Source organism: Xiphophorus couchianus, chromosome 20 (assembly GCF_001444195.1).
Source record: "Xiphophorus couchianus chromosome 20, X_couchianus-1.0, whole genome shotgun sequence".
In the NCBI taxonomy this organism is placed as follows: domain Eukaryota; kingdom Metazoa; phylum Chordata; class Actinopteri; order Cyprinodontiformes; family Poeciliidae; genus Xiphophorus; species Xiphophorus couchianus.
The window spans coordinates 7,853,039-7,866,287 of NC_040247.1; the positions used below are offsets into that span (position 1 = coordinate 7,853,039).

Below are 13,249 nucleotides of genomic sequence, written 5' to 3' on the forward strand. Positions count from 1 at the left end.
TTGACATAAGGTAACATTGCTCTGCCACCTGACTGTAATGTGACTGTAATGATTAGGAATTTTGTCTCATCAGCCAATATTACAGCAGAAAAGGCAGACAAAAAAAATTCAAATGAGCCACACATCAGGTCCATAAAGTTATGGGAAACCAATGAGAAATTGATATTAAAGCCCAAGTTTTTGCAGCCAGAGAAATAACGACGAGGGGCACAAAAAAGGGTTGTGCCTCCAGCCATTAAGGACTGGACTACAGGAGGCTGGTATGAGAAAATTAATCCTGCAATGAACTGCAGTAATATATTTTCAGTCAGCAGGAAGAGGAGTGTCACTGTGTGAAAATGTGATATAATATAAAATATTGCAAAATGAAAACTGTGAATACATTTGTGAGGGACCAAGTGGGTGTAGTCGTGCTTTTAATAGTTAAAAAATGCTTCCTTTTCAATCATATATACCGCTTGGATTTGATGACTAGTTTGCCGAACATTTTGCCTTTATTGCAAAAATGCAATGTAAGAGAATTCCCAAACTGTTCAGGGTCAGTAAAGGGGATTAAGTTAAGTTCTTCACCAAGAAAGGTGAGATACTGGACAGTATATGTTTAAGTTTCTTTACTCCAGTTTAAAGAAACAAAAGCCATGTTTACCTACCTCTTGCTTCAGCTGTGTGGAGTGTTTGTGCACAGGCTTTTTGAAGTTGCACACTGATAATGTTTTTTTTTTTTTCTAAATTTCACAGCAAAGCATGAAGAACCACAGAAATTTAAAGTTATAGAATGAATGATTGCATAGTCAAGAGGACTGAACAGAGGTGCAATTGGTAGCACTGTTGCCTTGCAGCAAAAAGGTCCTGGGTTCGATTCCTGGCCCAGGGTCTTTCTGCATGGAGTTTGCATTTTCTCCCTGTGCATGTGTGGGTTTTTTGCGGGTACTTCCTCCCACAGTCCAAAAACAAAACATGACTCTTAGGTTAATTTAGTAGGTCTAAATTCTCCTTAGGTGCATGTGTGTGTGCGTGTGTGTGCGTGCATAATTGCTAGTCCTGTCTGTCTCTGTGTTGCCCTGCGATGAACTGGCGACCTGTCCAAGGTGTACCCCGCCTCTCGCCCATTGACAGCTGGAGATAGGCACCAGCACCACTCCCAACACCAATGGGATAAGAGTGTAAGAAAATGGATGTTTAGTCAAGACAAAAAAGTTTAGAATTAATGTCAAAAACAAACTGACAGAATTAAGTTTCTATGATATTACAATATTAGGGATTCCTTTTCTGCACCTGGGGTTAAAGTAAATATTTTTTTCTCTACTTTGCCTCTAGCTTTCCTTTTGCAATTCCTACAATTCTTTTATGGATGTAGTAATTGACATAACATTAATAGTGATCAGCAAACAAATGACGAATGTTACTACTGTATGCTTAGAAAACATGTAAAACAGGCAATAGGCATATGACAGCTGTTTAACTCCCAGGTTGAATTCACCATTTAATATTTGTGTTGATGCTTCACTGCACAAGAAAAATGTGCATCTACATGGGTGAATGATTGCAGCATGTATGGCAAACTCAAACTCTGAACTGTGATGAATGCTTGCTGGTTTTACTATTTTACCAGCCATCTTCAACAAAAATGTTTGTCAAAGGATAGATATCAGTTTGAAGTACTAAAGTAAATGATGCCAACAACTAATTAATACAAGAGCATAACGTTTGCCGGTACAACATGAAATCAATTCTGTGCTTTACAAAATCAAATATAAGTTTATTTAGTACAATAGCCTGTCCATCTAATAGTACAGTATGTTTGTTCTTATTTCAGTATTCAGTACATAAATATCAACTGTAAGTAAATGCAAATGATATAAATGAGTCAGTTTCCATCAAAATCAATATCATGGAAAATCCAGTGCAGGGGTAAAAATACTTTAGCACTCAAAATATCAAGGTCATCACATGACTCCACCAAGAACATACATTCATCTTTAAAATGTGGGAATATAATCAAGTACCTTGATAACCAAATGTTAACAGTGCATATCACATACTCATAAAGTTGTATTAGGATTGCTCCTAATATCTTCTGCTCTTCTTCCCAAACGAAAAAAAAAAATAAAGCTTGATATAAGCAGTCCCTATGGTGTCAGTAGGCTGAATCCTACATAATCTGGCAATACACGTCTGATGTATTCATAACAGCATTGCAGGGAAGTTAGAATTATCTTTCCTTTTAAAGGATTCTGCTTAACTGGGTGTTTAATGTATACAAAACTTATGCAGTTGGGGGAAAATGTCAAAAAATCTCAGTGTCCATAATGGCATGCATTTAATCTTTAAATATTTTTTTTCTTGTATACATTTCTTGCTGTTAGTATACAGTATTTTGTTGGAATTTATTTCCAGCTATGAGGGACTTATTAAATTTATTTACAAATCAAATTTACCTTAGGTGTGGAAGTAAATAAGCCTCTCCTGACTAAAAAAAGTCCTATGCTGAATTAAGTTGGCAAAGAAAATTGCAATCATCACCATTTCTTAGTTTAATTAAAATATGCAACGTTTTGTTTATAGTTTAATATCTAAGTGCCAGAAAACTTTAAAAACACATTTGAAACTATGTACCTTCTGCTTCATTCTTAATCAAGGGTTAATATCATGCTACTAGTCTGACACTGCTAACACAATTTACAAGTAAGACATTTTGAAGGAAAACCTTTTAAAACTTACGCTGTACCACTCAGTTCTTCGCATACCACTTTTGATTCAACATTCTTGCAGTTGTTGGGAGAATACAAGGTCCTTGTATAAGTTCAATAGAGAACCAACAGTACCTTTAATATTTACATTCCTTTTAAAATTATTAATCGCTATTTTCTAAAAAAAGGTTTTTAAAATTCTTAGCATGTTAACAATAGATTACATAATATTTTAGGTGATCTTAAAACATGAAGGCCGACAAACTACAAGATAGGGAGGTTGTTTTATGTTAGCATGAACATTTATTTAAATAAAAAAAAAAAAGATGATTAGTGGTTGTATTAAATTTGCTTTTGGAACTCTTTTTATACTATGCTTCATAACAAAAGCAATAGACATGATGCCTACTTGTTAGATGTAAAATTTCACCATATAAATTCACACCGAATCCTCCTTATGATAATAAAGACAGTCGTTGCGTTCTCTCTGTTTTTCAGCTGTCCACAATGTTTAATTCAAATCTTGTATTGATATGTAACTTGTGTTTTATATGTAACCTTTGTTTTGGGGAATTAACTATTTTGTGTGCACATTTGTACAGATTTTCTGGACAGTGAACAAAGAAGCAGAAAAAAAGCTGCTAATACTAAAAGATTATAATTTGCAAAATTTGGTAATGAATCTCTAAATTCTAGAACAGAAAAGTTTATCAGAGAACTCTATTACAGAGTAACTTAGCTCCAAAATCAATTGTGAAGTTTGTACTGACATGTCAGACCCAAACGAAAAGATTGACCAGCTGTTCAGAGCAAAACACTTATTATTTCTAAATACTGCAACAATAGAGATTTCATTTTTTTAAAGAAATGCACAGATTATATTTTCATACATATTTGGAGGTGTTATTTGTTCACATTGTACGGGATGAAAAAAACTGCAGGCAAGACTAATAAAGTGATGCTAATGTGCTTTGTGATGCAATGTTTGCCTTCAGCTTCCAGCTCTAAGACCGATGGGATCTCTCCCACAGGATCACATATATAACACATCCGTTTCTAACTGTGCAGAGCATGGTGGATTCAACAAAGGCTTCTCCTCAAAGGCATGCTGTCCATGGACACTCTTATTTGAAGTCCTCTGCAGAAAATAAATGTGGCAGAGCACATGGGGGTTTGATGAGGTTAAAGTGAGGCATATCAGTCTTAACTAAGGCAGGAGGAAAAACCAGATCAGTATGACACCATGGAACTAATCTGTGGTGACCTCTGCCACCGCTGGTAAGATGACTATACACAGTCCTGAACATTTAAAGCATCTTTTTAGACTGATAGTGCCTGTCACAAACAGCATGTCTTGGCTTCCTTTTTCCACAGGGTGATGACAGAATGTCAAGCTCTGTGACAGAGGCAGCGTTTCCTCATACATTCAAATCTGCTAAATTTGTATAGCAGGTGATTCGAGGCAAAGTTGAGCAGATGTTGACACAGACAAATACTGTTGTGTTTTTCTCCATATTACACAGTCAATGGGAGTTGCCATACCATAAGAGTATTTTCTAAAGAGTCTCCACTTGTCCTAGAACCTATCCCTACTCCTTCCTTCAGTCTACGAAAACCTTTTCCTCCTGATATGACTGCAGCAGATATCACCCTGTCCCTACGCACTGCGTCCTTCTCGCATGGACGTCCTCGAACCCACATTTCTGGGTCATCGCTGAGTTCGTAGATAGATCCATCCTCCACACTGTGCTCCAAAGACTCCAGGGACGAGTCGGAGGCCTCGTCCCCGTGAGCTGTCAGCGGCCGTCCTGGTAGTCCTGATGTGGAGCGCAGCCTGTACTGTAGCAGAACGCCCCGTCCTTTTCCTTTCTCTTCTGCTTTGTAGCAACTGGACGGTTGCAAGGATTCCTGTGAGGAGGAGTCACTTCGGTCTTCACCTCCACAGGCAGAGTCTGGTCCATCCCCAACAGAATCTCTCTTGAGCAGATCAGGAGACAAAGTGCTGGTGGTTGCCACAAGAAAGTCCACAGGTCCACAATGAGCATTTAGAGAGATCATTCCCTTTCCTGTGAAAATGAATGCACATTTAGGTTGCATCCATAAGAAAAACACTGGGACAAGGTGGGCGTCAATCACATGCTCAATAAGAATGTTATGCAAGCTGCATAATGTGAAATGAAAAATGACTTGAACCTCACTTTCCATCATGCCATTAACAGTTTACTAAAATTATTTTTCATAATTTTGTGACTGTTGAAGCAATAACTCTACCCATAGCTTGTGGGGCATTTACATATTATTCAATAAACTCACTTGCAATAAAGTGGCTGGGAAGTGAAGGCTCTGCAAGTGGGGAAGTAACCACCTTATTCACTTGGTCTGACAAACAAAACACTGCAAAGCAGTTTTTAAATATTCTGCATACATATATATGGTATATATCTACAGTATATATGTATGCAGAATTATTTGTGGGTTAGCTGCCTACAATATTTGCACTGATTCCCACAGTCGCATGACAAAAAAGTGAAGTGTGACCTCTATAATGGACAGTGCAAAGTAATTTTCCATCAAAAACAGTTTCTTCTAGTCTCTATTGACCTCAGAAGATGATGTTCAGCCATACCTGTTATTTTGGGGATGCCCTCCAGTTTAGGAACTGGAAGAGTGATGATTAAACCTTGGGCTGTTCCCACCCATAACAACCCTTGGCAAATTAGAAGACTTGTCACCCGCATGTTCTTTTGACCTGTAATGTAGAAAACATAGACAGAAAATGGATTTTTCCTTGTCAGCTATTGTAAGAGAATAACACAGCCAAAATTGCAGTATGTTCTAGTAAAAGTATGAGGAAAAAAATACTTTTTATTGCCAAGTGCTGTAGTAAATCTATGAAGCAGTTCCCAAAAACTTTGAATCATTTTCTTGTTGCCAATCCAGATTAAATCCAACATTCTTGGAGAGACCACAGACATTGCAGACATTTTTTGTTTGAGATTTGTGCAGATCTGAATGGGAGTTTTGTGGTTTCACACACTGCTCTACAGGTGTTTGTGTCTGGAAACATGTGTCAAACAGGACATGACATGACTGGTAGTGTTGCTCACAGGAGCCAGCTGGTCCCTCTGTTCTTCCACTTCTTGCACCAGTGATATTACAAAACCCATTGTACACTGTTTTGTCTGATCATGTTGTATAAATGCCTGTCTGCTGAAAATAAATACAAATCATTTTTGTAAAGAAAATGAGGACATGATACAATTTTAAATTGGTTAAAAACAATCAGAGAAAGTGGTAGCATCCCTGAGGGCAAAGCTTTGAATTAGGCTAGATTTCAATTTAAAGCCTTATATACAGTGGACCTCAAAAGTCTACACAACCCTTTAAAAAGGCTAGACATTTGTGATCTAAAAAGTTACACAATAATAAATCTTTTTTCCATCTCTAATGTGTAATTCACATTCAATTTAACTAAAAACAAACAAGTCTCTTAGAATAAATTAACACTAAAAATCTTGCAACAAGTTGTGTAAGTGTGCACACATTTAAAGATTGAACTTCCTTTTGGTAACGTTTCAGCATTTAGCCTTAGTCAGAACACATCTAGTGTCAGTTTTAATGGATCTGGTCAGTCTAAAATAAAGTTCAGCTATCTTTCTAAACATTTCCTGACATTTACAACCTTTTGCTAAAGTTAGAGCATGAAGACATTACAAAGGATTGGAGGAATATTATTGTACAAGTCAGAATAAGGGTATAAAAAAAACAATAATAAATAATAAAGATACTGTATGTCCTTATGAATAAGAGAACAAGAGTAACAGTACAATATGGATGTATTAATAAATCTTGCAGTAGCAATAATATTGGTAAAAATTGCGATGACAATATCAGGTGCAATACAACTGATATGAAAAAACATTAAAACAGATTTTCTGAATCATCCAGAAATAGAAATCCTATAGTTCCATACACTATTCAGATGTGAAACTATTTATTGAATAAAACTAATAAGTGAGATTGCATTCTCATTAGGAAGTTGTCTACGTGGGAAAAAAGTACTTTAGAAATGGAACCAAACTGGTTCTTTCCTGTGGTTTAAGAAATGTATAAACGTTCTAAAATGTTCTCATATCCTGAGCTGGACTCAGAAGCTGATACTGATGTTCTCTGTTAACATGACAAATGTTGTAACTCAGAGATATGTTTTTCAAAGTTAACTTTCTTGATTTCGTTATATAGCATGTTAAAAGGAGCTGGATCTATCTTTGCTTCATTTAGTTTTACAGTTCTACATTAGTGCCAGCGGAGGAGAAGTGCGTTCTTTTCATTCAAGAACATTCTTTGTTTCCATCTAACGCAAGGCTAAATTATTAAATGTGGGTTTCATTTTTGAATTCATTCTATGATTCCTAATGTTTTTGTCTTCCACTGTGGCCTACTTATCATAAGGCCACTTATCATAACATCCATGGCAACCTTGATTGAATTACACCAACACTTATTTTGACACAACTAAGAGAACACTCATTTGCCTGTGTAGCTGTATTTACGCGCTTGTTCTGTGCCGTGCTTCAAATTTGATGCTTTGTGCAAAAGGTTCAGTGGTGTCATTAATTAATTTGTTATAATGCACAAAGATGACTCATCCAACGTAGGAAACAGATTCTGCATGTGTAAGATAAAACAGAACCATACCATTAAATATTTAATAGTATTTAGGTTGAGTTTTGTTGGAGGGACAGAGCACAGGGTAAAAAAAGTCCTTTATTTTAATTCGTCTCCCACCTGCTAGCATTGCTGTATAGTCTACTGGAGCTTAAGTGAGCACACGATCCTCATGAACACCCACTCTAAAGGTTACCATGAAGTCTGAAGTTAAGTCGGGGAACGTGGGGACTATGCTTTGTCTTTGCAAGAGTGATAAAAAGGGATAATGTAAAAGCAGTTGAGATTAAAGAGCTACAGCAACCCCTCCAGCAATCGCCATTCTCCAGTGCTTACAACAATGTACACACTGCAATATCATGAGGGAGTTGGCATTTTTCCTGAAGAGATGCTTGAAAAGATACATGTCTTTTATAGTATGTCACTCAAAATATTTTGGAATATTTTTTTTCCACCCTAACAATTAAACTATTAAAAAGCATTAGTACATAAGAGATCAGCAGTTTCCTTAGCCTCTGAAAGTTCTCTCTTGTTTACTGCAGCTGGAATTCCCTATTGAGTAGAAATCACATTAGAGTAGAAAGGATTAGGGGGTATATCATTACTGCATGTCCTAGCATAAGTCAAGGAGAAACCTAGGGGAGCTGAGACCCAGTGATGAGGGAAAACGATCAAAATTTCATGTTCCGTTTCTGTGGTTGCAGCGTGTCGAGGGAGCTTCTTTTCTCCTGTGAGCTCAACAAATCACAACTTAAGTCAAAGATCTTCCTCTCTTTGTGGACCCTGTAGACATGAGCCTAGCAACACTTTTTTGTTATTTTTTTGCACCCTGCAACTTCCCCCAGGGCCAAACCTTAAGGCAACCACATTTTCTTACACATACTGCATATTTTAAGGGAGAGGAGCGGAAAATGACCTTTGGGCCAGTCGTTTTTTCTAGATACCATGATCGTGGAAGTCTGTTCTCCTTTAAATCTCTACTCCAGCACTTAAAAGAAACACAAAACTTTGAACCAAACAAGAAGATGGTTTTCTTTGAAATACATCCCTGTTGTTGTGCTTTGTTTTTTCAGGCAAAAATCCTCAGTGTGTTGGAGTATCGGATGAAATCCAATATGAAAGGCAAGATGTTGTTATATTTTGTCTTTAAAAAGGTAAATGGTTTTCTCATGTGAGATGTAGTATTTGTTTAATGAGTAAAGAACCCAAATACCGAAGGGATTGTACCAAAACTTCAGGACTTGAGATTAAAGAACAGGTGGTGATATGTTTATCATAGTTCCTCCCTCAAAAAGCAAGTAAAACAGGCGTCCGCACTTGCTGATAAATATTTCATCCACCTGTAAAGAATGAACACTGCAAGTGCGCCATCTGAGGAATTCTAAATGGACTGACTGAAACAGCAGTGACATGTAAAATGAAGGTGAGAGGATTTGATGGCAGATCAGATAAAGAAACTGGGACAGAAATAAAGTGAAATGAAAACTATAAAACTGTGGGGTTACTGGTACTAGTACACACGGGAAAATTAGATGCAATATCAAAAGAAACAAAAGTCAAGAAATATTTATTTCCATTGTAATATAATATATATAAAAAAAAATTTGAAGTAACTCTTGTAGCATGGTCTGTCTCAGTCAAATGTAAACTTTTCTCCAGGTCCTGTCAAGGTCTAGTCAAAACAAACTTTTAACCCCAAAGGTGGCGTCTCACGATCTCCAAAATATGAGGATAATATGACTTGGCAAAGATTTTATGCTCATGAAAAGTATTTTCTGGCTTAGTGTTGATACATATCATCCATTGTTTGAATGATAAAATAAATAATTCAGAAAGCTTTTAAATGCTGACATAACCCATCATTTTTTAAAATTAACTTTCAGCATCAATTGCTGCTGGTAGAAAACGTAAACATGAACTTGTCTGTTAGTCAGTAGAATATCACGTTTTTTAAAAAAAAATTGTCATTAGGAAAACAGCCTCAGTTATGAGAAAGTTATATCTAAAACTTGCTGATATTTTGCATTAGTGAAACATTCAACAAAAAGTGTTGAAGAAATTATTGAAATTGTTTTTTATTGACTGTATATTGTACCTCAAGTCTGCTCCAGATTGGTTGATCAATGTTTCTTGATGTGTTTGAAATTCACATGGATCAAATGTCTTGTCCTTTTTGTTTCTTATTGGATTGTACTGTATACTGTGTTACTCTGTTGCTATGTAAAGTTCTTGCAAGATTTTGCCCACAATACCCAACCTGTTTCTCTCCAGAAAACAAGTGGAGGTGGGCGATGGGGTCAGATAAGCAGATAAAAAGCTGGTTCTTTGAAAGCCATACAGTTTATATCTGACCAACTGATTTGCTTTGTTCTCTTCTGTTTTAATTTTACAATAGTTTTAATTCTGGTATTTGAAGCTGATGGAGCAAGGCTGTTTCTGGCTCTTAGTTTAATCTGAACTTTTACATTTACTGCTTAAATTAAAGTAGGTATAGAACAATACTGGAAATTATCAGAGTAATAATCTCTTTGTTCTGTTGACACATTTTTGCATCCATATACAAACAAAAATAACCCTGCAAAAGAGGGAAAAAACCCAACAAAATTACTGATGTTGGTACTAAGTAAAATATTTTTAGAACAAAGTATAGCATATCAGTAAGAAAAGTGTTCATAGCAGAAATCATTGTGTAAGATTTTATGCAACAATGAACTACATTTGTTTCTATATCTGAAGCATAAGGATGCCTGAATGCATACAAAGGCACTGATGTGCGTTGTCTGTTTACCAGTGTTCTGCAGCATTGAACGTGTTGAAATGTTGATTTCCTGCAGAAGCTCCAGTGTTTCTGTATGAAAGAGGCGAATGGAGGAGCCCTCTGAGAAGGCCATCCACACTCCTCCACCAGCACAGGCCATATGTGTAACGCTGATCATTGGGTCTGGATGGACTTCAAATTTCTGTAAGAAAAAAATATATGGATTAACAATTAAAGCGTAAATAATACCCCTGTGAAAGCACAAACTTACCCCTGACAAATTTTGAAAAATTCCAACAAAGTGGGCGGAGCCAAGACACACTGAGGGGCACAGCGTGTGCGGGGATGAGTGTGGGGATGAGTGGAGGGGGTCAGGATGAAAGAATCTGTTGCCAACTTGACGCTTCTTCACTATACTTAGCAACTCTTTGAACTCCTCTTTTTTTCCAAGAAGGTAACTACTGACAAATCTCACAACTTTTTTTGTTATTGGAGGCTTTTATGGCAACAATGTGTGCAGGCACCAGTCGCTCTGCAGCTCTGCTGCAGCCCTGCTGTGTCCTGAGCGAGTGTGCTGCAGTGAGTCCCTCGCGCTTCCTCAGCACAGCAGTCAGTCATACACAGCCATCCGTTCTCTAGCATACCACCAGTAGTCTGAGCAGAGAAAATCCATATATTCTCTATGTTCACATAGAGAATATATCACGTGCAAAGCTGAAACAGTAGTGATCAATGCAGTTCCAACTCCTGATTTGCAACCACAGCCGTGTCTGAGTGAGATGTTTTTATGCCCAAATGCGATACTGTGTGACATAAAGCTTGTGACCAACGGGAAAATTCAACTGCAGTAGCCACCACTGAGATGACTGTAGGTAAGATATCACAGAATTAAACAAATTTACATTGGATTGTAAAAATTAGTTGAATTTATGTTGAGGTTAAATTGCATATAAATGGCTATATTTTCTAATAAGTGGACTATTTAAGACATTTTTTTTTCACAAAGGGTTATCACAATAAAATAGGCTAAATACATATACAAGTCAGACTTTTGCAGATATTTAATTAAAAAGAGAAATTTATAGCCCCTCAGATTCCTGCTTTGTTGTTTCTTGACGGTTAGCATATCAAATCCTAGGAAAATACACTGAAGTTTGACGAAAAATGAGAATAGAAAAATGTTCAGGGGTGAGGAATATTTTTAAAACCTACTCTGTACATTCCCTCAATAGGAAATATTGATTTCTGCAGACTTAGCTAATGAGTTTTAATATTTCAACCATTATTCTAAATAAACTAAAACCCTCCATTTTTAACAGTTTAAAGCATCATTTGTTTAACGGTTGTTGATGTTGACTGATGAGGTCAGCAGAGATCCCCAAATCACATCCATTTGTTGCCATAAACTTGCTTTTGCAAATTAGATCTAAATGTCCCTCCTAATTTTGTAATTCGCAGAGTCCCAGATCCACAGAGAATGTTGTTTTTTTTTTTTTTGCATCATTTGTGCAGCTTCTATCTTTTAAAGAGCACAATGTAGCAAGAGTTTCAGGCACACAGTCTTAATGAGTTGTTTGAAATAAATGCAATGAGCCTTATCGTGGCAACACATGCAGCCCCTGCGGTCTTTGGCGTGACAAGGGGTGGTTTGGGCATAATCTTGGAACTCATATCACCGTCAATACACAAGTTGCATAAAACTGGGCAATTACTCAGCTTTGGGGTGGGGGTAACTGAGAGAGGATGAGAATTTACCACCCACCCCAACCCAAGTGCACTGGCAGACAGGGATTACCACCTGTTTGTGAGCTTTTGCCAGTAGGCCTTCCTTTGTTTGAAATTAGGGAAAAGAAGCCTTTGATGTTTTTTCTCTTTTAATTGATGCTCCAGCAGTGGGTGCCTTATATAGCTGGGAAACTATATATAATACATCTCAGTGTTTTTGCAGTGATCAAAAAGTTAAATATTTATAATTATAAGGTAAATTTTACCCTCAGTAACCCACTTTTAATCAAACAGGACAAGCTTGCACAAAAACAGTGTTCAGAGTTTCATCTTTCTATATGTTGCATAGCATAATTATCACATTAATCATTATCAAGCATGGTGGAGCTAACAGCGACTTTCAGCTCATCAATTTCTGACATACTGTGGTTGCAGATTGCCATCTTGCCAACCATATGTCTGAAACCACCTGGAGGGCATTCTGTTAAGTGAAGAACAGTATATCACAGGAGACCAAAGGAGTCCAGAAACGTAAATCACATAAGAGGTTTTTTTAAAGCATGTCTTTAATATTTATAGTAAAGTAATATATGCATTTAATCTAGCTTTACACTAAATAGCTGAATTCCCTAAAAATGTTACGATGTATAGTCACTGTGGACCAAATGTGCTGAATGCCTGCTGAGCTGTGTCATATACAGGGATAAGTACAAGTCACAATGTTGCCCCCAACCAACAATCTGGTATTATTCTACTGAATCCAGCAAGATGAGGTAGTCAGTGAAGCTTGACAGTAGTAATGTGCCCTTTTCCACTCAGCTCGGCAGTGTCACACTAACGGCAACATCCCTCCTATAGTCCACCTCCAGCGGCGGGAAATAACAGCAGAGCCAGAGTTGCAAACACTACAGCTGGTCTGAACAGCTCATTAGTCCTTCATTACACCAGGCGACAAGGTGTCTTTGTCCTTTGCCATGAGCTGAATCCACATCTCCACTGTGAGGGCGAGGGAGCGGACAGGGCAGCTGAGTGATAGGTTAAACCAAGAGGAGCAGAAAATAATATAGTGAAGAAAAGAACAAGGGGATGCCAGTAAGTACTGATCAGAGCCCGTAAGCACCATCCATGTCCTTTTACGTTAAGGCATGGTAGAATCTGAGTGAAAGAGACCTCTGCAGTGGCCTTTAAAACAAAGATCGGGCTGTAAAAAGCAAAAGTGTCAGGGCTATTAGCAGATTCAATCAACCCCTACTGTCTGACTAAATTGTAGATAAAATTTTACTTGATTGGTTAAGATTTTCTTAATTTTCTCTCCAATTAAGCTGTTTCAAAATCCGATTGTTATTCTCAATTCCTGCTCTGATTAAATGTAAATTGGGTTTATAGTTTTTTTTTTTTTTTGCTATTT

At 37.1% G+C, this 13,249-nt stretch overlaps 1 protein-coding gene across 9 annotated transcripts in view; it reads right to left on the reverse strand.

Moving 5' to 3' along the window:
* Window positions 1–1,735: 1,735 nt before the first annotated feature.
* Window positions 1,736–13,249, reverse strand: part of arhgef10la (Rho guanine nucleotide exchange factor (GEF) 10-like a) — a 128,328-nt gene continuing 116,814 nt past the window's right edge. For all 9 annotated transcript variants that reach the window (XM_028003007.1, XM_028003010.1, XM_028003009.1 and 6 more), the window contains 3 exons: window positions 10,147–10,318; window positions 5,317–5,439; window positions 1,736–4,756 (listed from right to left, as the gene is read on the reverse strand). In XM_028003007.1, coding sequence (XP_027858808.1) covers window positions 4,206–4,756; window positions 5,317–5,439; window positions 10,147–10,318 — 846 coding nt within the window. In that variant the 3' untranslated portion in view covers window positions 1,736–4,205. The remainder of the gene's footprint in view (window positions 4,757–5,316; window positions 5,440–10,146; window positions 10,319–13,249) is intronic.